Source organism: Colias philodice, chromosome 10 (genome assembly GCF_061535455.1).
Source record: "Colias philodice isolate Cphi_HAF_F1 chromosome 10, ilColPhil1 Martin Lab GWU primary, whole genome shotgun sequence".
NCBI lineage: Eukaryota > Metazoa > Arthropoda > Insecta > Lepidoptera > Pieridae > Colias > Colias philodice.
In genome coordinates this window covers 1,780,053-1,806,205 of record NC_143095.1, presented here as the reverse complement: position 1 = coordinate 1,806,205, position 26,153 = coordinate 1,780,053, and the positions used below count along the sequence as shown (strand labels likewise).

The 26,153-nt window shown below is 30.7% G+C and overlaps 1 protein-coding gene across 4 annotated transcripts in view; it reads right to left on the bottom strand.

Moving 5' to 3' along the window:
• Positions 1–3,170: 3,170 nt before the first annotated feature.
• Positions 3,171–26,153, bottom strand: part of LOC149485030 (opioid-binding protein/cell adhesion molecule homolog) — a 40,232-nt gene continuing 17,249 nt past the window's right edge. For 3 of the 4 annotated variants that reach the window (XM_089699733.1, XM_089699735.1, XM_089699734.1), the window contains exons 3-11: positions 15,644–15,741; positions 11,115–11,322; positions 9,896–10,054; positions 9,335–9,463; positions 8,770–8,907; positions 6,990–7,139; positions 6,154–6,186; positions 5,282–5,344; positions 3,171–5,060 (exon numbers count right to left, since the gene is read on the bottom strand). In XM_089699733.1, coding sequence (XP_089555859.1) covers positions 4,978–5,060; positions 5,282–5,344; positions 6,154–6,186; positions 6,990–7,139; positions 8,770–8,907; positions 9,335–9,463; positions 9,896–10,054; positions 11,115–11,322; positions 15,644–15,741 — 1,061 coding nt within the window. In that variant the 3' untranslated portion in view covers positions 3,171–4,977. The remainder of the gene's footprint in view (positions 5,061–5,281; positions 5,345–6,153; positions 6,187–6,989; positions 7,140–8,769; positions 8,908–9,334; positions 9,464–9,895; positions 10,055–11,114; positions 11,323–15,643; positions 15,742–26,153) is intronic. The other variant, XR_016316162.1, reaches the window with a different exon arrangement.

Sequence of the window (26,153 nt, the reverse complement as noted above, 5' to 3'; positions counted from 1 at the left end):
CCATAAAGCACTCTTAAAATTGTAGCTTTCGTAGCTTTCATCAGCCTAAAAGATGTGGTCTGCACGAAAATGTACGTCATCGTTTTTTCCTAATTTATCTATGTTAATACTATTTAAAACAACGGATAAAGTGTAGAAAACTATTATATTTCATTAATCTACGATGTTTAAACTTTAACAAAATTTCTGGTTTTGCATTTCTCTATAACTTTTTTTAGAACGGTTTCTTTTGAACGGCAATACTATACAACAATTGAATTTTACAATATCATGTTAAAAAAAAGTTCCCGTACAGGGTCAAATGACCTTACAGCTCTTTATATCAAGAATTCGATGAAATTAAGATGATTATTGGTATACATTTAAAAGAACAATTATTTTTTGACGGCATTGCTTTTAATAGTACTTTTGAGTGCTAGATAATGTTTTGGAACCGAAGCCGTACTTAGTCAAATGACCCCCTGGAGTGGGGAAAGAGAGGGGATTGCATCTCTCGATTTTTTCCCCTTGTCCCCATGATTTTTGTACGGCGTTGCGGAATAATGGATTAAAAGCAGTATAGCAATAGTATGACACAGATGCCGTACATGGTCAAATGACCAAATTTACCCCCGGTAACTCTCGGAAATTAAATAAAAATTCCGACTTGGTGGACCACCATTTTTGTACGGCACTGAGCGGTTTCTTATTATTTTTAATGGATCTATCGATGGTTAAGAATGCCGTACAAAAATATATGACCAAAATTTACCGAGTCTACCTGTACTTTTCAATTCTCATCTGCACTCAGTTGGACAGCTTACAAGTGACGGCATAGTGATGAATCTTATTATTTTTTGCTCTGCTATCGTTCTAGATATGTCCCCTGGTGGTTCATTTGACCCATATTTTTGTCCTATGCGGGCTTGTAGTCTAAAACGACTTTGCGAGTGACAACTGATGAAAGGATAAGAAACAAAAACAAAACATACATTTACAAAGGATGACACTACAAAGAATGTTAGCCCTTTAATAGAAAATCGCCCTTAAAGAATAATCTCAGTTCCGTATATGATGTGAGCCCAAGGGAATGTTTCACTGTCTATCAATTAAACTATTTATAGCTATATCTTAAAACGTAATAAACAATTTTTGATACAGATCTAGTAATAAACTTTATAATAAATAAAGAAAATCTCAAATATTATAAAAGTTCATGTACTACAAATGTAGAGCAAATCCCTTTTGTTTGTATAATGTTTGTAAACATTTACGGAATGGAGTTACTGAGCTCAAATTTTTTATACAAATAAGTATGTTTAATAATTTCCATTAAAATATGTAGGTAAATAAATTGGAACTGGAACAGAGAGTGACTTTTTCTGCTAAAATTTCAGTAAATACCAAAAAATTTCCACTGCGAAGGTACAATAACATTTTGAAGCGTGGGTGTACCAACGTCCAACATACATAGCTATATACTTTTATATGATTGATTAAATGAGAACTTTTATATTCGGCTTAATATGCTTTCTTTGTATTCTACCTTTTATGAATTAATAACTAAGAAAACAAACAAATATAATTTCATAAACAAATCAACTGTCGCCACACATTACAAAAGGTAAATCTTTTCATTCTTTCAATCTGCTGAAATATAACATTAATTTATTAATCCCATTATTTTATAACTACACCGTCACGTTGAAAGGCATTTAATGAAGTTAAAAAGTACAAAATATATCGACGACCAAAAGAGTACTTGGTAATGAACGAAAAGTAAATTCAAGTGAAAATTACTCAGTTAATTATTATCAAATAATGATAAAAGAGGCATCGAAATACAAAGCGAAATTTTCTATTTGAATACACAAATCATTTGAATGACAAGTTACATTTAAAATGAATAATTTATAGCAATTGTCACATCACTTTGATACGTGAAACCACTTCAAACAATAATGTCAAACCTTACATAGTTGCTTGCTCTCGTGAACGAACATTGAGGATTGTACAATTACAAAACACAATTTAACCACTTATCTAATGAGGTAGCGAATCGATATTAATTTTATTATATTGTTGTAGTTGTTTATGCAAATATTATTTGAACAGTGAAGTGGTTCAATTTAACATTCGCAAATAGAATTCCATAATACAATGTATTTAATTTGTAAAATTTATGAAATGTTTAAGGCTTATACATGCGCTAATAACCTTGACCATACTTAACGGATCTCAAACCTCTCCCGCTGCACCTTCTTTTTTCCTCGCATTTTGTATTTAAAAAGATACCAATCAGTGAAACAAAAAATCCTCGTCAGGGACTGTTGTGTAACTGATAATTTATTAAACATAAAATTTTCAGAGCTCTAAGTCAGCAGGTTACGAAGTTTATAGAGTATTTGCGGAAAAATCGATGACCACGGCACATTTTTCTTCTAGAAATCTATTAACTTTGGAAAAAAGTCCTCGCGAGCAATTAAAGATCAAAGACCATCCTATTTTATATATTTTTTCCGGTATTGTGCTTTATGTTGTACCAGACTTTATAGAGGTTGAACATAGTCGAAATTGCCGGGTAACGCCTTAAATAATACGGTCTATCCAATGTACGTCTCCTTTATAAAGTAGTGAACATATAACCGAGAAGTTCTGGATTCGATACCTTTTACAGACTAATAAAAGAAGCCTAGGAATGATAGAATAGAAAATCGATGATGAAAACATAAAATAATATGACTAACTAATATGACTCTGCTCTCTAAAGGTAAGGCAGTTTCCATGTGTTATGACAATAATTGAAAAGCGCTACTAAAAGACTCTAGTTGAAAAAAGAAGTTTTTGAGCTTAAGTTTCAATGTACACTGGACTTGAAATTAGCAAATAGTATATTAAAATATTGACTTATATTTTTTTTGTTTTTTAGGTACTAACGAAACAACTGGTAATGATTTCTTATGTAGATATTTAGTTTGGATAAAATGTAGAGATATTCAACGTTACTCAGTTTGACTCAATTTCAAGAACCCAAGTCTTGTATTCGTGGTTTTTAGATACTTATCTTGAGTAAAGCATACGTGTGCTATTTTGCCAACAACCATGTGTTTGACATTTTTAAATCTGTGAGGCAAATTAAAAAAAAATGGATAGGAAGGTTAATAAAATAATAGACATCATTTGTTGCTGCAAATTCTTTATTTTTCGATAGCCACAATGGTCCGCATACAAATCAATTGACAGGTTTTCTAAAATACTACCTTTCAGTACAATGAAATAAATATTTGGATCGAACAAAGATCTCTCAATATGTACAAGTTTAACTAGGTCTAAATTATGCTAAAAAAAACAAAAGAATAATCTATACTTTAACATATAACAACAAATTGTATCAAAATAATATTTAAAGCTGTTCCAAACATTAACAAACGTGAAAAGCAATCATCTGACGCTTATACAGGGTGTCCCACTATTGGTATACTAAGCGCGAAGGAACTTGTAGTTTTGCATACACTTATCACGAAAAAAATACTTAAACAACAAAATTACGTCAAAAATTTTTTGCTAAATTTTTCGTGAAAATCCATGTTTTCTTCTCTAGCTTCGCGCAGCCGGCATATACCGCTTCGCTAATATGAGCATTTTGTCTATTAAAACATAACCTTAAACGATAGCTCACGTGCTGGTGGCAAAGTTGGGCGGGTTGCTCGTTATGGGTGTACACATAGAGATTTAAAAATTCATCTATTTGAAAAAAAATTCGTCTGGAATTTTATAAGTATTTTTTACGAACTCAGCGTATGCAAAACTATAACCCCCTTTGAGCTTAGTATACCAACAGTGGGACACCCTGTATAATATCATAAAACAATAGCTGTATATAATACCTATACTATATTATATCTTGTTATGTACAATCGATAAATCCTATTTCAATGTAGTATCTTATTCAAGCGCTAATTTCCTACATTTATCATACATACACGTTTCTTTTCAGTCTCTATTAATACTTTCTTTATATTTCTCATAATATAATTTCCTAAAGTGTAAGTCAATAACGTTATAACTAAACTTATACAAGAAGATATGTTATTATTTTATCAATTGCGCCTTGCCAGTCTACAAAGTTCACAGTATATAATTTATACATAAAATAAATGCATTTAACACTAATAAATAGTTGTTTCTAAGATTATATATTAGCGTTTGTACATTATTAAACACAATCTTCTAATGAACTAAAGATAATAAGTCAATATTGATGAAACATACTCGTTGCAGGCTTTTAAGCATTTATATTTCCGTTTAAATTAATTGAAAATATAACTTTTATTAGAATTTTACCTTTCGTATGTAGCTGTGATTAGTAGGATAAACACATTTTGGGCCGATTTTTCAATGCTTGGATAAAACTTATCCGTCCTATAAAGTATTCACGATAATATTAAAATGTCACGTAAACTGTCAAATACGGGCAATAAGAATACGTCGTTTTTTTTAAATGGTAGTTTTATACATTATTCGACGAATAAGTTTTATCCAAGCATTGAAAAATCGGCCCTTTGTGTAATACTTTCTTTAGATAATACAATTAAATTTTAGTGGATCAAGATATTTTAATAATGCCAATATAAATTGGCCTCAATACCAGTTTTTATAAAGTACGACAGTGACTAAGAAGTTGGTAAATCATATTATAGGTAAATTGCTCTTGATCTTTTGATAATATTTCAAATACATAAAAAATAAACATATACTTAGAGATACTTATTTAAACCTCTTATTTGAAAACGACTGAAGTTGTTCAAAACAGTTGAAATATTACTTGTTAACTAAACAGAACACGCATTATATAATCCAAATTCTTAACCAAAATATACAATTTCGCCTTCAATTTTATAACACAAAACATACTGTAGGTATAATTATTTCATATTTGTACTCAATCCTTGTAAAATCAAATACATGTGTTCATTAAAAACAACAACAACCACAAGATTAAAAAAATAAATACGCAAATATCAAAAAACCGAGCCAAGATTGTTTCAATGAGACTGCTCCGTTACCTTGTAACCTGAAATCTGAAAAACATCCTAATTAATATTCCTTATAGAAGCTTTTCAATACATTTTTTACCTTATAAATTTAAGCCCGAAGGTAAGTGGAATATCCGAAAAATTGCTAAGGTCTCTTGTTAAATAGCTTGTAATAATTTTTAGCGCCCGTTGTTAATTAGCAAAAATGTAATAGCGCTTATTACTAAAGAGCAATACACTTTTATTTTAATGAAAATATAATATACCTTGAGTTCCAAACGGCGTACTTTCCGATGACTTGTCCATCATTATATTAAGCCTTTGAATAACTTGAAAGAGAAAAATATTACAAGATTATTATAAAATAAAGGTGAAGCGAAAGGAAATTTATACACAATTTTCGACCTAGAACCTTCTTTTAAAGACGTACTTAGTACACAGTACTTTTATACAGTTTCTATAATATATAATAAATATTTATACGTCAATAGCTTTGAATAAGTATATATTTCGATATTAGAATATTGGAAATCTAAAGGAAAATTTGTCCATGAAAAAATCCTTTCATGTGATCTTAGGGCTGCCAAATGACAACAATCTCAATTTGATAGAGGTAAAGGAGGCAAAATCGTGACAGAATCCAAGACTACTTGATTTGTTGTTGTGTAAGTTTCATCAATAGAAACTCAGAAAACTCTTATAATTATATAATAATTATAATGTCGTTCGTACAAGTTTCATCTATACGAGTACTATAGGTATAGATGTAACTTGTACTTTGTTTAAAAAAGAAAATAAGTACATCAATCTATTTTGTAGGTAAGTAAAATTAAGAATTTATATTATTCATTCAATAAAACGAATGGACCCGTTTAGATGCTTACATAACAGTAATTTGGAATTTTGTTTACATGAATCAGGACCAATCAGGACAATAATAAGGAGAGGAAAAAAATGGAGTTACTCTAAATACAAAGTAATCTCTATAATATGTAACACTTAAATATTAACTGTTTTAACCTAGCACAAAATTAACGACAAAATCGTATTAAGCACTGGGAAGGTCAAGTTTCTATAAGATTTGATTACCCACAGATATAAGGTAAATAAAATCTCGTAAAAAGGAAAACTAACTTACCATTTTTATTTTCCAACGCGGCGGGAGGCATCGCTGTGAAGTAAAATAATATCTTTAGCGTCTTAATATAAAAAGATTAGCACAGCTTGCTTGTTAGGAAAAGCTTTGTTGGCTTGCGTTGGAACTCGCATTTCTATGTTTATAATAAAAAACTAACTCAATATAATTTGTTTAATCTATGATTACAATCGCAGTTTAATATTTTAATAAGAATATTTAAGATAATAGTGACTTTGATGAATTTTGAACGAAGAAATGAGGAATTTAGAAATATGAGAATGCAGGATATTTTACTATGCATCTGCTTTCGAAACATTAAAGCTATACGTATATAGGTAAGCTTATTCAAAACTACGTTGAAATTCAAAGTGTACGCATTTTGATCTGATTTAAAAATATAAAAATAGACATTGAAAGATAGTAAGAAAAATATACAGGCTTATACAGGTTAGTTATTTTTAAAATGTATGCAATAACAACTACATATTTATAAATCTATGAACTTTAAAGTGCAGGAGCGGGCTTAGTGGATGTGTAAGTTAATTTGAACTATCATACACCTACACGAACAGATTTTACTTAATATCTAGTTAAAAAGAAAAAATATCATATAAATGACCTACTTATAAATGTCACCGTAAAACTGTAAAAACCGATAGATTAAATTATGCCTTGTCAACAGATTGCTATCTCCCGAGCTAGAATACAATATAATGTCATGCTTTATTTATCATTTTTTATTAATAATTAATTTTATTACACCTAACCTTACGGTCTTTACGCAATTGTACGTCGACATAAACACATACAATAATAGTTTATATAATTATACATACGATATAGTTTGATGGTGCCTTCAGTGTCGCCCAGTGCGTTTTTGGAAACACACCTATAGGCGCCATAGTCGGAATTCTTTATTCTTCTTAAAGGCAGTCTAAGTACTGAACGGTAGGTACCAGCTATTCTTTGTGGCTCTAAGCTTCCACCTACAATAGGAAACCTTATTATTATAAAGTACTGGGTAAATTATTCTATTATTTTTTTATAAATCAAGAAATTAAAAAATATATATTGTCCTCGAACTGCGTTTTTCAACCAGTTACCTACCTATATACTTTCAAAATTAAAACGACATAGAAATCCAGCCCATGATTTATTTTCAGATTGAATTTATTTCCCTCACTTTTATATTATAAGAAATCAGAAACAGAATGTGATTAAAAATGGAAAAATAAATAATTTTTAAACTTCAAGACTGTTTTATTTTACTAACCACTACTATCTCGATTTTCGATCTAACAATATTTTACCTTCATTTCAAATAAGTACTTAAATTATTAACAATAAGTTTATCAATTTCCATACAATTCAGTAAACAGACGAGCATTAATTATTATCAACTGACTACATCAATTGGTCAGTTATGTAGAACCATTACATTTCTATTACGATCCTGTTTAATCTAATAGTCGCATATAATTAAATACAATACAATACAATTAAATGCAATAACAACACGTAAGGGCTGTTAAATAGTTTCTATTTACTAAATTAATTTGATTTGATTGAACTGGATTTGTTGTTGTTTTATTGTCTTCACAAATATTGAAATCTATTTTTAATATTTTTCTGTGTTTAATTATACCTTGTATGTAGATATTATATATTATTTAAAAATTAAAGACTTTTTAGGTAAGTAAGGTAAATTGTAGTGAAAATGAGTCTCCGCGTGACAACGCTTGCTATAAAGTTCCGAATAATTGAATTTTGACACAACTTTCCACGAAACAATCGTTAAAATCCCACCCATCCGTAAGGGAAAGGAATTTTTCCAAAGGATAATACATAACTTCAATACATTATGACGTCATATAATCAAAAATTAAAAGTAAACCGACCCAGTTTCAGTGTGTGCCCGCATCCCGTCGCATGCATTATCTTGATATGCATTTCAGTATTATGTTGGATTAATACTATGGGTATACCTTTGAACGGTATAACTATTTCACTATGATATGCGTAGAAGAATAAAATTTTATGGAAAACAGAAATGCTTTCGAACAAGGACAATATACGGCACCTATGAACGCCGAGTCCATATTTTTCGTGATAATTATATAATTGCAAAAGTAAGACTATTATTTAGTATCGTCTAATAAACAAAAAAATTAATTGCTGAATAATAATTGTAATGAAAATTAATACAAAAATAATTTGAATCTACTCTTGTTTACTTTAAGCCCCTATGGCGATCATTATTACATGAATGGTTGTTTAGATAAATTGCTGTAAATACGTTATAATATAAGATGTCTACCTATAATAATATTTTCATACATAACAGGTCAACACAATAGTTGCAATTGAAATTACAAATATTTCAATAGCATGTGGAGGAAAGAAGGTGGAATTACTTCATTGAAAAAGGGAGGATCCTCGACCAGTCCACTCGACAGACCGGCCGTTAAAGCCCCAATGGATGATGTCGGAAAGTTCTATAAATGCTCTGTAGCGAAAACATTTCGCTTGCGCGATTCAGAGCGAGGTGTCGCTACAAGCAAATATTTGTAGGACCACCACCCAATTCAAAGAATTATATTTTAAGTGCTATCTTACCTATAGGAACAATTTCACCATCCTCCCGGCTCCAGTAGCTGACTGGCTTGGGATAGGCCTCCGTCTCACACTCCAGCACTAAGTCTGTACCCAGCGCTGCGCCAACCAGCTGATTCTTTATCGTTATCACCGGTGGAACTAAACAATCGAATGAATTTATTATTACTGAGACTAGAACTAATAAAGTAAGTATTAATAAATATAATAAAACCTACAAAATTTGCTCATTTGACGTTTTATGTGCTGAATACCATTGCTACATTTATTGACCCAGATTGTATCAATGGACAATAAGCTTCTTGTACCTACTACTATTAACTAAACAGTAAAAAGTAAGCAAAAATACTAGGTAAAAAAATACTATTATATGCCAGATTCTTTAATACAAGTTACAGTAACTCTACCGCTATTACATTCATGACCCCTAACTCAATAGACAAAACATAATATGTACCTCTTTAGTACTACTTAGTACAAAGGAATTGAAATTTCCGTTACAGGTTTACACGAATTATAACGTTTATTCAATTCTCTTTATACTTTACTACCATAAAATGTTCCTTACATTCAACGATGAGCATAATCCTCTTGCTCACGGTAGGCGGGACTCCATTCGAGGCGATGCACAAATACGGCCCCGCGTGCTGCCTCGTGACTCTAGTAATATTTAATACGGGACCCTCCAGTGACGTCACTGCAATCACAATACAGCCTTCAAACTTACGTTACATTTTACAATTATTCTATTAGGTAACAGAAAACCTGACGGTATGGCATTGATATGTGCATTTTTTAGGCATAAGGTACATCCATTTATACCTAAAATATATTAAAATAGAAATAATAATGTAATTAATAAAATTAAATCCAAAACAATGATTAAAATTTGTGACGAATTGTATTAATTTGGCATAACAAACTTTTAATCCTTAATCATTAACAGTAGGTTTTTACTTTTTATTATAATTCTAACCTTGTTTTTTTCATAAAAACCATTACAGCCTACAAAGAACATGTATTGTACCAAAAACAAAGCTAAATTCATCAGCGACTAACAATCACTCGTAAAAGAACTCAATTCTAAAATCTACTGTCAAATTCGTCAAACGATTATCGCCCACATTACCTTGTGACCCGTTGGACAAAGGGATCGGTTTCGTGTGCTCCCTTCGCCACGTGATCTGCGGATCAGGGGAGCCGGTGGCAGCGCAAGTAAGGCTGACTGGCGACCCTTCCCGAACGGTTTGGTCTGTGCTCGTGCCTCGGTCCAGAATGTCCGGTGGTACTGGTAGAAATATGATGAGTTTACAAGACAAAAAGACAGACAGACAAAAATTTTCATTTTGGCTCCTATTGTTCTGAATTCCTAACAGCTTACGAAGAAAATTTAATTTAATTTACAGCTCGTTTCATACAATATGTATTATTTACAATTTGTATTATTTATTACATACAAAATGTATTCCGTACTTGTATCTATTACGAATGGAGATAATTATTGCAAAAACATTTAACATAATTTTCACTTCTCTGTCGAATACAAAACCTGCATTCACTTAATTAAACCAACCAAATGAAAAAAGACGACACTTTTGGCGCTCTTTTTTTCTCGAGATAAACGTTTGGTTTTGTCACGATAAAAGTGGTTTATCGCAGATAAAACCAAAACTAAAAGTAATTACACAAAATGCTCTGCAACAAATATCTTGCAAATGTTTTAATATAATTGTTTATGAAAAAAAAATCATAATAAGTATTACCATGTCAAGTAGAAAACGTAAAAGTGTGAAAATTAGAGCTAACTTGGTGATTTTTTTTTATCGAGTCAATTTTAATATTTTATGTTTTTGATTAAACAGAATCGTTGAACATATCATCTAGTTTGATATATATTTTATTTTTTAGATTTGGTCTTGAATATTACACGTATCATCTAATAGAAGATTGGTTATTTTGCTTTATGCCCAAGTTAAGTTGCTACTTTTACAAAATAAAGTAGGAAAGGACAAAGTTGTTTCCTTAACATTCGCTAAATACCTTTAAAGACCCATATAATTGAAAGCCATTGCAATTAATAAACATTATATAGCAACATTAGCATTTTATTTCAACTTACATCGACTACAATTATCTTTATTAACACGCATTTCTTAGCCTCTTCTGTATATTTGTATGAAACCGAATTCTTTAAATAGAGTTATTTAGAACCACTTTAAACGTACAGTTTCAATTCAAACTGTGTACACTTATCAAGGATCGGTGACAATACAAAAATTTCAAGAGATTATTATATCAAAGTTTGTTTTCAGACACGTTACCAATCCCTACCATATCATCAAACTTACCAACAATATCCAAATATCCAAGCTGACTCTTCATAGGGTCCGTATTTATCTGGCACATGTACCACCCTCTATCCGTCTCGCGTAGTTCTCGTATATGCAGGAACCACGTTCGATGATCACTGTGGGTCACTCCGACACGCCGACTTCGAGATATAACGTGTGTGTGTATGGTCAGTATGGTTTGTGTGTCCACGCGAAGCCAGGCCACCTGTGGAGAATTTTGTATGAAGTTTACGCTGTCATGACGATATAAAGAAGATACATAAATTAGACGTTTTGGGAATTGTGTATGTAGATTAATTCGTAGTCAATACGAATTTTGTAAAGAGAATGTCTTTCTCTTCGTTTGTACCAAATAAGCTACAACCCTTCATGCACATTGTAGTAAGAAATACTTTCATCGCTAGATAGCTCCTATAGAGCAGAGTTTCAGTTTCATAAATATGGCATAAACTATCCTTTTTAATGCTAAATATTTTTTTTACACCTACGATCTCTTAAGAAACGTAGAGATTTTATTCATTATATTCACTACATAATTGACCAGCCTAGCACTGTCGTTTTTAATAGAATGGAAAAGCGTTTAATTCAAATCGGGTATCAAAATATCTCCATATCAAATTTCATGCAAATTGGTTCAGTATTTTAGGCGTGATTGAGTAACAGACAGACAGAGTTACTTTCGCATTTATAATATTAGTATGGATTAAAGGTAATATATTAATAAGGGCAAAATAATAAATAAAATTGAGACCTTCATTTATATTAGTCATGAAAAAGCGTAGAAAGCTATCTCCCGGCCTTGACTTTCTGCATATCGCATTCTTGAAACGTCAGGCTGATTAAACGCAAAATAAATCATGTTAAGTTGAAACTGTAACCTTATTTTTATTATTTACCTACGTTTATAAAAATGACCGTTTTAACACAGTAAGTAGGTTAAGTGTGCAGACATTTATTCAATAAAAATAATTGATTACTCTCCTATATTAATAAATCTGATTGTAATGGTGTTTTTATATAAAAGTAACGTACTGATTTGATAGAAATCTGGTTTGCAGGTTGTTAAAGACAACTATTAATTACTAGCGGTCCGCCCCGGCTTCGCCCGTGGTACATATTTCGCAATAAAAGGTAGCCTATGTCCTTTCTCAGGTATCAAAATATCTCCATACCAAATTTCACGCAAATTGGTTCAGTAGTTTAGGCGTGATTGAGTAACAGACAGACAGACAGAGTTACTTTCGCATTTATAATATTAGTATGGATTTATTAAAAGAACATAGCAAGTAATCAATAGTAGTAGAAGAGGAATGTAGAGAATATATCATCATGAAATAAATTTTAGTCAATTGTTAAAAAATATTAATTATAATTGATGACAGACGATATTTGTTGGATATTACGCTTTAATTCTTCCATAATCCATGTACCGTAACATCCTAACTTCTCAATTATATGTATAACTCTAGCTTTCCGCCCACGACTTTGCCCGCGTTTTCAAAGAAGAACCCGCATAGTTCCCGTTCCCGTGTCCTAAAACCTATCCTATATTAATCCTAGTTCAATGTAACAGGTATTTCCATGAAATAGTAACAAACATACCTACACACACATACACATACATCCATCTTCACAAACTTTCGCATTTATAATTTTAGTAGGAAGGATAAGATAGGACTTATTAGCTTCCAAATATAAAGATAAACCAGTGACTATAGTAACGCGATGCAATCTTTCGAAAGTTAACAACTGCTCAAGTTTCAAGTAGTTTATATGCACATAATCTGTATACTTTAGCGTTCAACACGTTGTTTAAAACCTCGGCACGAGTGATTCCGGAGGGTGTAGTTAGAATACTTTAAGATGCAGAATCTTAAGTGCTTTTATTGGACAAAGATGCAGCTTTATACCTACTGTTTCCTTTTTGGTATAGTGACGGATTTTTCGTAATTTTATATGTATTTTGATTTATGAATGTATTCATTGTTATTATAAATTACTGTTTGTGCAATTAATTTATGAAAGCAATGTCTATTTACCCTAGCGAAACTGGTTAATTAAGTCTTGTTATGTATTATACGCATATTATATACGCATACTTTTGTTGTATATAATATAATGTACCTATACTTGTTTATTTGTGTATATGTTACTTATTACTTCGACAAGTTTATACAAATCTTCAAAGAGAAGATTAAAATGTCCACAATAAAAAAGTGCAAAAACAGTAAAACGTATCAACAATAATTTCTATGTACACAATAACATTAATTTGATAAAGAAACAATATTTTATGCAGCGTAAATGAAACTAAAATTTAGCTGTACGTAAAATTCGATCAACTGAAATGAAATATTTAACTATAATTTAAAGAATTTTATTTCGTTACATTTTACAGCGAGCGTGAATGCCAAGAATGAAAGAAATTTTAATGTTTATAACTTTAAATTTTGTTAAATTAATTATCTATTAGGGAAAATTCTTTAATGTCACGTCGTTTATGTAAATAATAAGACTTAAAGCATACCAACTTTTGGAAAAAAATTAGATACCTAAGTAAGTATATCTTAAAGCGTCGCAGTCTATATCTATTCTTAAAATTACTGCTTATAAGTGTGTCTAAAATACTTACCTATTTCAAAAACAAAATTTTATTTACGTTACTTTTAATTGAGAAGCAACTTATTTGCTTTAGTAACAAATAATAATAATTAAACGTAACCACATAAATAAAACAATGCACATGTCGGCTTCAGGCAGAAATAATTTTAATTCAATTCTTATTCATTGAATTGAGCAATATTTTAAATAGCGTGTGTTTCATATACTTAAATAAGTCCACCTTTTTTTTTTTTTGCCAAGAAAAACTAACATGTGGGTCATCTAATTAAGTAATCACCATAACACACATAAACACTGGCAATATTAGAAATACGAAATTTATAAATAAAGATTTTTTTTTATTTAACCAATACATGATCAAACTGACAAATTATAATATGAAAATTCATTAAATTGACTTTAACAAATAAAGAACACATATTGATAGTAATAAAAGGGAGTAAAAAATATAAAAGAAAAAATAAATAAAAACCATAAATTCTTTTGAGATTGTAAAATGCAGTATTCTTCAGCTTTAGAGACCTAATAAGTAATAACGTTATTCTCAGAAACTAGCTTTTATAGAAAATGGAAAAGATGCACACTTGATAACCAAAGGTAAAAATGACTGTGCTTTGTATTTCTAGCTTTTCCGTAAATCGTAAGTATTATAAAGAGTCTCCGTAATGTCTATTATCTATGCAACACATGAGCCTTACCTGTACCTAAGCTTTTTGAGGAATGTTACCATCAAATATCTAATAATATATGAAATATTTGGCAAATTTTCATTTCGCAAACAATGCGCATACTGACCATATTTGTGTAACATGTACGAATGTACCACTAGCTAATTTTAATGTCTGTTAAATTATTTTAGTATTCATCAGAATGCCAACTGCATTCATGGTAATATTAATGTGCATAACACATTTTTGTCGGTAGAATAATAATAGAATACGTTTCGGTTTTATGTTACATGAGTTATTAAACATGTTTGATAATTTAGGCTACATTAAGCCTGATACTCTTCGTTGACTATCGAAATTATACAGCCTAAAAAAAGAAGGATGTTAAAAAATTTAAGCCATAAATGCCCACATCAACATTGCTTCGCGAGACTACTAGCTCTATGGGTCTTATTTAATTAACAGAGATTACTTTATTTTTAAATTCAGGTTCTAAGGGAAAATACGTATTTATTAACAATATATTAAATTTTATGTACAAACGTCTTATTTTAATTTTTTCCTACAAAAATCAGCAGATTAACAACAAAAGGCTGTTTTTATTTATTTAACTGCGTATCATGGAGTCCAAATATTATCATTAACGTAATTTAACCAGCATACATTATCTGTAAAAGCTACACGTTGTAAATCAAATTAGAGAGAATTCAATTATTTGTCATAAATATTCACATTTAATGGTTACAAACAAGTTAAATATTAAAACAAATTAATCAAATAAGCCAGTGCCATGTATATAATTATAATGCATATGTAACCAAAAAAGTAAGCAGTCCTAGGATTGGCTATAGAATTGAAAACTTAGTACTATTTAAATTCTGAGCTCTATAACATTTTTCCCTATCAAAAAGTGTTCAACAAAAGAAGTTTTTATTTCCAAACTACTTTGACAACCACATAGCAACTATCGTGGGGGTTTTCAGCCTAAACCAGTAGAAAGCTGACGATCTCTGACAAACATATTATGTAGTTACCCTGTAAGGCAATCTAAAGCTTAAACGCATCTCACAAACAGTTTTCACTACCAACATTCTAACAGCGCATCTCGTGGCATCTCCAAAATACAAACAGCTACCAACATTCAGCAAATTGAAAACGGAATGCGATAGTTGAATTTGTAATGCTATAGATATGCCAGTCACAGTCTACCGGGAACAATACAAAGAATAATAGTACCTTGTACGTTGAGAGGTTATGCACGCTGCACGCTAAGATCGCCTCGCGACCCAGCGGTGCAGTCACGTTTTCTATCGGTCCGCTGAAACCAGGCTCGTCTGCAACAAATGTTCAAATATAGACCATTTTAAAGAGTACTGAACAGTTCTGCTTAGGAGCAAACGTCGTTGTGCAATGGAATTCTAAGCCGAAGCTAAAGAGTTTTGTCGGGTTGTGATGCATGTTATTCAAGATTATCAATAATCATAGTCTTGTTGTAATTTATTATAAATAACTAGCTGTGCTCCGTGGTTTTACCCACAGTGCTCCGCTCTTGTTGGTCTTAGCGTGATGATATATATAGCCTATAGCCTGCCTCGATAAATGAGCTATCAAACACCGAAAGAATTTTTCAAATCAGACCAGTAGATCCCGAGATAAGCGCGTTCAAACAAACAAACAAACTCTTCAGCTTTACAATATTAAGTATAGATTCAAAGACTTGTTATAAACAATATTTGTTACTTCTCTTATGTAAAACTACTGTCGAGATTTAGTTGGATTTATAAAATAAACATTTTTCTTATTTATAAAATAAAATTGAGAGATTTAAATAACCTTATATTAGAAAACATCAATAAGCCATAAATTCCAAACTGTATTGATTACAAACTTTAATATAATAAACAGAGAAGTAACAACAACAATTAAACTCAACCCCATCTTTGTTGTTATAACATAATTTTGAAAAAACAAATTCTGATTATGTTTAGGTTAAATAATAAATATACATTGTAAGCTAATATTATCGTTATAACATATTTAGTATTCATTTGTTTTAAATATAAAATACACAACTACATAGGTACTACTCATCCTATTTAGTTCAAATAAATCAGTCCATAAACATCAATTGATTTTTTTATTTATTAAAATTATTAGCACCCAAATCTATCTACAACACAATTTATGGTTAGGGAGCCAGGTGCAAATTTGGTTAACTATTTCCTCTCAAGAGATAATTCGTCAGACGCATGAGAGTATAGTATTATAAAGCCTCGTGAACGTCAGCTGGCGCTCGGTTGGGGGGGGTGAGCGGTTGTAGCCTCCCACGCACATAGGAAAAAAAATACATTCATTCATTCATTTCCTCTCAGCTAAAAATTTGTCAAATTGTAGCTAACCCAATATCTCAACGAAAAAAAATAGTCAGCTGGTTACAACATGGTGTATTATACGTCAGCTGGTGTCTCGAACATGAAAGTTAAATTTAAAGAAAAATTTATTTTCCGTTATTTCCTCTCAAACAAAAATTTACCTGATGATAGCTTATATGTAACTGTGGATAAATATATATGTCAGCTGGCTGTATCTTGGTGGAAAAACCGTCAGCTGATACGGGAGGCTACAACCGCTCTTCCCCCCAACCGAGCTCCAGCTGACGTTCACGAGGCTTCATAATACTATACTTTGATGCATTTTACTAATTACCGCTTGAGAGGAACTTGGTCATAAAATCTGCTGCTGGCTCCCGGACCATTACAGTTTTCAAATTTTCGGCTCAATATTTCAAATTCCTTTCATTTATATAAGTGTGTTCTAAATCTGGCAAAAAATTGTATCCTAGGTTTGTATAAAACATATTTACAAAATATTTCAAATATCAACATACTATTTTTCCTAATCAAGCCATGTTTCAGACCATAATATACGAGATTGAAGTTTCCTAACTATTCCTAAAAGTTAGGGGTTAGGAAACCACTGAGTCCTAAACGCTCTAAAAATGTATTGAAATCCATTCAAATCGATAAATTCATCGTTTATTCTGTGTATGCCTGAAATATCTACATAATAAATACATAACGCCAGATCGCAAACTTAACTTTTGCCCTTTCTATGACTAATAAACATTCGCAATTTAATATTAAATAAGGATTCAGTTTCCCTTCCCACGGCATAAATAAATAGATATAATGAAAGGTTATTGAAAGGTCATGGAAATTAATAAATAAGAACTAACATAACATTTATTTACGGAATGATTCTCTACAAAGTAGAAATCACAAATATTTCTAACTACTACTAAACACCGATACCGAATAAAAATTAATATTAAAAACATAAATGAAGCTTTGATACCTCGTTTCATGTTAACCAGAATATTTGAAATAAATAACATGCTCTTGTCGGTACTTAACATCTATTGCATTTCAACAACAACAATTATTTATAATATAATAACGAAATAGAAATCGCAGCCATAATATTACAAATAACTTCCGATAAATTCCTGCTGTCAAAAATACACTCTCATCCAAGAATGTGTATCAAATTAATATAATTAAATTTATTTTTATTAAAATTCATTTGTTTTGTGTACGATCGTGTTCATTGATATTTTAGAGTTATTTTTATTTGCTATTGTTTTGTTGTGCAAGTAAATTAAAAAGCATTTCAATTATTAGTTTATTTTAATATTTTCTCAGTAATATTATAAACTAGCGGTCCGCCCCGGCTTCGCCCGTGGTACATGTTTACGTTTGCTCTACATAAGAACCATCCTCGTACTTCAAGGAATATAATAAAAAAAGAATTATCGAAATCGGTTCAGCCGTTCTCGAGTTATGCGCTTACCAACACATTTTGCGATTCATTTTTATATATAAGATATCGAGCTACTTTAAAATGATAACAAGTTAAAATATTATTATATAATTATTATACTAAATGAGCCGGTAACCTTCGTATCACCCACATATTTATATCTATAAAAATACTTCCGTTACTACTTAGTAGATATCATGGCTCTATGTATTTAACTCCTCCACTTTACTTCCACAATTACTTCAAGATCTAAATTAGTTCAGCCAATCTCGAGTTTTGGCGATACAAACAAACCGCATTTTTAATACGTACAGATTCAAACAATTTATATAAATCGATATGACATCTGTGGCTTTATCTGTCCAATGCAGGTTTGAGAGAATATACCAAGATATTTTTTACTTCCGACTCTCTTCCGACTATATTCTGATTGTTTCAAAATCTTTTCACGTTTATTGAGAAAAATAAAATATATTATGTTTTTAAAATAATTTTTCATAGCATCATTATCGTTGGTTTAATAACATTTAATGCTTTCATTCGAAATTTCTATAAACTACCGAAAGAAATGAAAATATAATTACATAACATTACAACAAATAATTTCATAACATTACCATGACGATGACGCAGAATTAAGCGCAGAACCCATAACCTACCAAAAACATACAGATCTTTGCCGTAGGAAAATAACAGTTGAAAACTGTTGGATTTGAAGTCGTTATTATTTCATCTGAGTATGTATATCTAAACCAAATCCTCGCAAAAAAGGTGTATTCCCTACTTTATAAACGTAATTATCGTTATAATATGTTCGTATAAAATAACGAAGCTTTCCACTTGTACTGCGGCTCCATAAACTCTCAAAAATATTAAATGCAAACAAACTAGGTATCACTACGCTTTTGTCAAACCGCACTCGTGGTCATACAACTGCCTGTGGTTATCGCTGCGTTTCAATTACGAAATCATGAAGTACATTGAACGTATAGAATTAATATTTAATTACAAAATTTACATTATTTTTTGTATTTATAATTATTTATGACTTATCTTTTATGTGTATTCATCATTTTGGTTACATCAATTTTTATGTAGAAAGATAAATAATTGAATAAATTGGTATTGTATATTTATGTTATTATGTTTGTATTTAAGTGTTACTAAGCTCACTGGAACAACTAGTGCCAGATAAAATTACATTCGTGGAATAAAAAATCCTGTGATTATCCCAACCCAGGTCGAAAGATCTCAAAAATATCAAAGGTGTCAAAATAATCAAATAACATTCAGTTGTTCTTTTATTTAAAATTTCTAATTGTCTTAAATACTAAACACACATAAATAGCGTGTTTAATGTATACAGTAATTCGCATTTCTATACAAGTAACAAGGACTCATCTTTTGTTTATTTATAAACTCTTTCCTTAGTGAAAACATTAAATTCGGAATAGTAGTTGAGATCAATTTATTATTGTATTTAAATTTATCATAAGCTTGCTTTTTCAGGTGTACGTTCGAGTCTTTTACAATATGTTAAGGCATAAATAAATAAATTTGGGTACATATAGCATGTTGACAATATAACAAAACGATTTTGTCATAGATATGTTAGGAGATTTTATGAAACATTTACATGAGTTTCGTTTTCAGAAAATACATTTCTTTTGGTTATAGAAATAATATTTTATGGAATTGGTTATCGGAATATTTTATTAATAAACGATATATGATATTAAGTACATGAGATAAAGACCCTTTAAGAAAATATCCTGGGCTGACAGGAATGTTTTGATTGAAACGGTAACTGGTATCATTTATAATATTATTTACATTTGTGTATTATAATACTCATGTAGATTTTTTTTCTTACAAATATATCTTTAAATTCGAATATTTGCATATTAATAAATAATTATTTCATATATGGGCCTGAAAAGAAATGTTTCAACTATTTAATACTATTGCTATAGGATGTTTCTACCTCGATCATTCATTGAGCTCGTGTTATTGCATCTTTTATCCAAGAACATATTTCCAATGGTATTAAAGCATGTATTCTTTATCGAAATAACACTATATACAACCGCCCTTTGTGATTTTATTTAATGTAAATTGTACCTTTATGTACTTGTTTTCATGCACAATTAAGTATTTACACATACACAATTATTATTTGTATCGTATTGTATGTATTAGCCTGTTGTGTCCCAATGCTGGGCAAAGGCCTCCCCAAAGCGCTTCCATGAATCACGATCTTGCGCTATTGTAGACCAGTCTCTATTAAATTGGTCCAGTTCATCCCGCCATCTTTTAAAGGGTTAAATAAATATAAATAAATGAAACAAAGGTAGCGTAGCAACAACTTCACGCATAATCGTACGTTTATAAATATGGCTTAAGGGCTTGGTCTAGTAGTGCAAACAAATGCATCCTGTCATCCTATATGTAAATAATACAAATGTACTAAGGGAAAGTTGCTCCACTTAATTTTTAAAAATTAAATCATTCGTATAATTTAATATTCGTAATAAGTACCAAAAATGACAATTTGAAACAATTTTCGTGAAAATTACACCGGGTGATTTTTTTTTATCAGTACACAAAATTTGCGAATACTTTCTATTGATATCTTCAACTTCATGTTTATATAACTGATCAACTTTTACAAAGAAATTTGGACGAAATATAAAAAAAAATAAGCTTTCCATACAAAATGCATAACTCTATACATTTTTTTCGACCTAAGTTTCTTAGTGAAAGTTGTTCAGTTTAACTAATAAAACGGATAAACAAATTTTGTATATAATAAAAAAAATGTAATGTTTGTGTTAAAAAATTATAAAATAGAAAAATACGCAAATGAAAACAAAATATATTTATTTCTGACTAGCTTCCGCCCGCGACTCCGTCCGCGCGGATGTCAGTCTTCGCGTCTTCTACAGATTTATTATATTATGTATAATATATAGATTTATATTGATAAACCTAATAAATCTTTTGCTAGCATTCTGATGCTTTATCGGTTGCACTGGATTTATCTCTTTTTTTTCAATCGCTTGAATGATATAGGATGGGTCCTTGATGGGCATCGAATGCTGAAGTCTCGAATCAATCAATTCTGACAGTAGGCAATTTATGTAAAATCTTGATAATGGTCCATCATTTTATTTTGCCTAAACGTTACATACTTTTTTATATATTCTATTTTTAACGAATGATTCACTCCAGTCCAAACAGCAAATAAGCAGACTTCTGCTTCTGCAACGTTTAGTTGTCCCTGAATTTGGAAAAAATAGTCATGATTCTTATCTATGACAAAAGTGTTATTTTTTGCATTGTATTTCAAATATTAAATTTTTTTTAACCGCATCTTCCGCATTCATGTCTTTTGCCGGAATTAGACATTTAACTTCTACTAGTCCCATTTTCCCTTTTTGATATGGGAGTGTATAAAGTAAATTTTTTAGATATTTCTCGTTATACTTTTAAAAAGTTATTATTGTCATTTTGCTCATTAGGTAAAGTAATTTCGATATCAGTTTTAAGTTTTTTGATACCTGCAATAATAACGTCACAATCGCCTGCACATACTTATCGATTACACCCTGTATACAATCCACCATCCACATTCATAATGTTTTCCTGTCCTCCTCTCCTTTACGCTGTTCACCGATACATTTTAAATGAGTAAATCTGCTACCACTGAAGGATGTTTCATTGTGATCAGCAAATTTTCACCACTGTTGTCGATTATTTGTTTTTCATTTTTAATCAGCAATTGGGAATCATCAGTTTTGTTTTTTGCAGATTGGTGATGTACCCTAACAATACGTCGAAAAGGGAAAGCATCAACGAATTATCGTTTTCGTCCTCTTTTTTTATTCTTCGCGTCTCTGTTACTTCTGTTTGTTTAGTTCTCAACACCCACTGAATTTTCTATGTTATTGTGATCTTCCATTACATCTGAGTTTTGATGATGTGATGATAATCCATTTGTTTTAATATTGGTACTTAGAGTTGGTAGACTAAACTAGAAATGGCGGACTAAATTTGTCAGCGCGTCTGTAAGATCAGAATATAAAACCAACATCCTGTATTTAAGTTACAAAATTAATAATCAAACAACATGCCGCTACGTTGAAAATGACTAGAAGAAAAAATTAAAACACCTCGGATCAATTTTGGAGTAAACAAATCATTTTCCCCGTATGGGGATTTCCCCGGATGAACTTGGGAAGTTCAAGTTCTCAATACAAGTTTATATTATATTTCGTATTTCTCAAACGAAAAATAAACATTTTTGGAACTTCAAAAAAATTATATTATAAGAAAATTTATGAGCTTACTTTAGTTTTAAAGAAATATACATCCCTTTACTGACACTCCGTAAAATAAAGAAATTGTTGCCAATCACCTTTGCAATCTATTTGGTTTCATTGACTTTATGTTCGAAGATAATTTTTTTTCTAGTAGTTACACGCGTATTTTTTTCGTTTATTTTCCATATCGAAATCAAATGTTTAAAAATACGAATATTTGCACAAAACTAAGATAAAAATAATCAATTAACAAAAATATTAAATTTAATGAAGTAGAGCAACTTTCACTTCGGTATGAAGGAAAATCGAGCGTAGAGCACACGTCAGAACGCTCCGGCCCAAGGAGCGCGACTAAAGAAATTCGCTAGGATTTTTCCTAATTATTTTAAATATTTTTTTAATATTTAAGGAATTATCAAAATTCAAAAAAAATTTTTTTTAAAGGATTAATACTCATTGGTCTTCAACCAACTCGAATAAATTAATGGAAAAAATAACTTTTAGCAGTATTTATCAATAGATTTTGTAAGGCAAAAAATGGGAAATTTAATGAATTTATAACGTTCTAATTAAGAAAATAATAAGTTTTTCGGCAATTGTGTTCAGCAGTTTTTAATAACGACTATATAAGGATAATAATGCGCTGATCAGATTGTGTAAATTGTAATCGGTTGCAACGTAGTGAGTGCACAAACTTAGCTCGAAATGTCTTTGGGGGAAATAGACTTATCTTGAAGGCCTGATTAAGGTAACATAAAGTAACTTTACAAAATGTGAAAAAATTCACGCGCATTGCGTATATAACACTAATTGATAAACAAGAAAAAAAAATCAGTTTATCATTTCATTAGCCGGGAAAAAATTGTCAAATAACTTGTTGAAAACGCAATTTTGCTAGACTGCAGCCTTAATACAAAATTGCCTATAACGCCGCAATGAAAACATAATTCACATCTTCGCAAGTTAATCCAACACCGAAACACCCTGTATCGTAAAACGGTAAACATTTACGTATCCAATATTTTCCTGAAGCGAGAATCGGAATATTGAAATGTAGGTTAATACGAACTAAACGTAATCGTGCGTTAAATCGTCATTTCGGTATTTGTTAAGATTTACAAACTGTTTCAATGGTTTAGAATCTGTTGGGGTTTGATGGAAGTTTACTAGACATTTAGACAGATTATTTAGATTTTATTTAGGGACGAAAAAGGTATTTAGTATTATTGTATATTTTGAATTTAATATTTAATTTATTATAGCATTTGTAGCTTTATAAATATTTCATTCTTATCTAAAAATCAATTAAAAAAATAAGCAGTTATTGTATTTTGTGCACCGGAATTTGATTGATTGTTGATACCTTAACAGTGTAAAAATGACAAGGGAGTAACTGTGACTATAAATAGAAAAATATTTAATTACAAAGTGTATTTCGTATTTAAATATGAAAAACATAACACTTTATCATCTTACTCGTATATAACCAGAAAGTAATACTAGGATTTGTTAAATTAGATTTTGCATACATATTACAAATTAACGCAGCTTCATAACGCCGTGTCATAACACAAATAAATCGCACCTCATAATTAATTGTCCATTACTTAACTAACAAAATAGAACTTTGAAAATTACACCAAATATTATTGATCCGTCTATTTTAGTTGAAGTACGTTAATGAAGACAGGCCGTTAGGTTCTAACCGTGGTTTATGCCGTTGAAAGTTCCGGTGTTGTCGCTGACAAATTGCGAGCCACCGTCGTGAAGCCTGACATCACTTAATTGACTACCTTTTTAGCAAAATAACATAAATAGAGGTGCGATGTTCGTGCTTTTAAGTATATAATCTTTTCCTTATAATCTGTATGATATTGAACTGTGAAAGAAAACATCTTGAGGTAACCGACATGTCGAAGAATCAAAAGTTCGTCGACATGTGACATCTGCCTAACCGCACTTGGTCAGCGTTTTATGGCCTGATACTTTATGGGAAGCCCGTGTCCCAGCAGTGGGAGCATTATGGGCTGATGATGATGATTATATATAGATGTATTGTTTAATACTGAGCATGTTAACGATAAGATTTCTTTCCTGCGCCCGGTCTCATTGTGTTCGTATTGTTTATCCATCTCAAAGGACTATTGGAGTAACGGCCATGCGTCCCAGTGGACTGTAACAGAATTAACTTATTCATGTGCATATTTGTTTACACTTTACTGTAATTGTACAGTTACAAAAGAAATTATTCGCCAGGTTAAAAAAAATACAAACATACATTTTTATCAAATCTCTTTAATGAACACTTGCTAACTAATCTTCTTAATTGCAAGTTTTCATTATAACAGTCATTATCATACTGTTGATTTTATCGAACGTCACGCTAAAAATAGAAATCTAAAATGTGTGAAATTCATAACTTGCTCGTTTCTCTCTGCGGGACACCTTGAATGGTATAACTCGTCAAGGTGTGAGTGAAACAATCCGCAGTTTTTGTACGGAGTTTCCATATTTTTCTGTGTGATTTTAAAAGCTTAAAAGGTTCCTGTAAGTTGAAAAATACGTGTATGAATAATAAATAGTCTCGTAATAGAAAGAAAAAATAGTCTGTAGGTTTTTTAACCTTAGGGCATTAATGGTTATTACTAATGCGTTGCGATACATTATTTTGTGTTATTTTATTTAAACGTCACACACATCCATCTCAATTTCTGTGATGTGTAAGTGAAAATATATGCCTAGTATTCTAGAATAGTAAGTGAAAGGTGAATATTGATAAATAATTATACATATTTAAGTGTTGTCCTAATCTTTTCTATAAAACAAAATTTATTACAGAGAAACTTAGTCAACCACAACACTATTGATGGTTATTAGAGGAATATCAAACCAATTTATCACAAATATACCTATAATGGATGCCAATTATAATGGTTTGTCTTAATTGGGTCAATGTTTAAAACCATGAGGCTCCGGGTAACTATTGTATCAATACCTTTGTTATTAATTAAACGAATACCTGAGATACAATCATTTTATTTAACATAAGGCCTTTAAAACACACCTTTACTATTAAAAATCCCAAAAAAGCAATTAATTATTCTCATTTCAGAGAGTTTTTCACAAAATTATACAAAACATTTCCAAAATATTCTAGAAATGTTCTCACCACGGAACATTATTCTGTCATTCATCATCAATATTCCATCCAATGATTTAAATTTGCGTCAACTGTTTACAGATTATTGCATTATCAGTACTGAATATTACCAACAACAGCTTATATGAGACACTAGCTGCGCCCCGCGGTTTCACCCCGTGGCACCGCTCCTGTTGGTCTAAGCGTGATGATATATAGCCCTCCTCGATAAATGGGTTATAACATCGAAATAATTTTTCAAATCGGACTAGTAGTTCTTGAGATTAGCGCGTTCAACAAACAAACTCTTCAGCTTTACAATATTAGTATAGATATAGCTGCATATATTTTACGTTCGAAGTTCCCTCAAATAGATATTTGTGTTTATTCTACGACTTCCAGAGATACTGTTTATTTTACTTTGCATTTGCGTTTCAAACTTGAAAAGCACCAACTATTTTCAGGT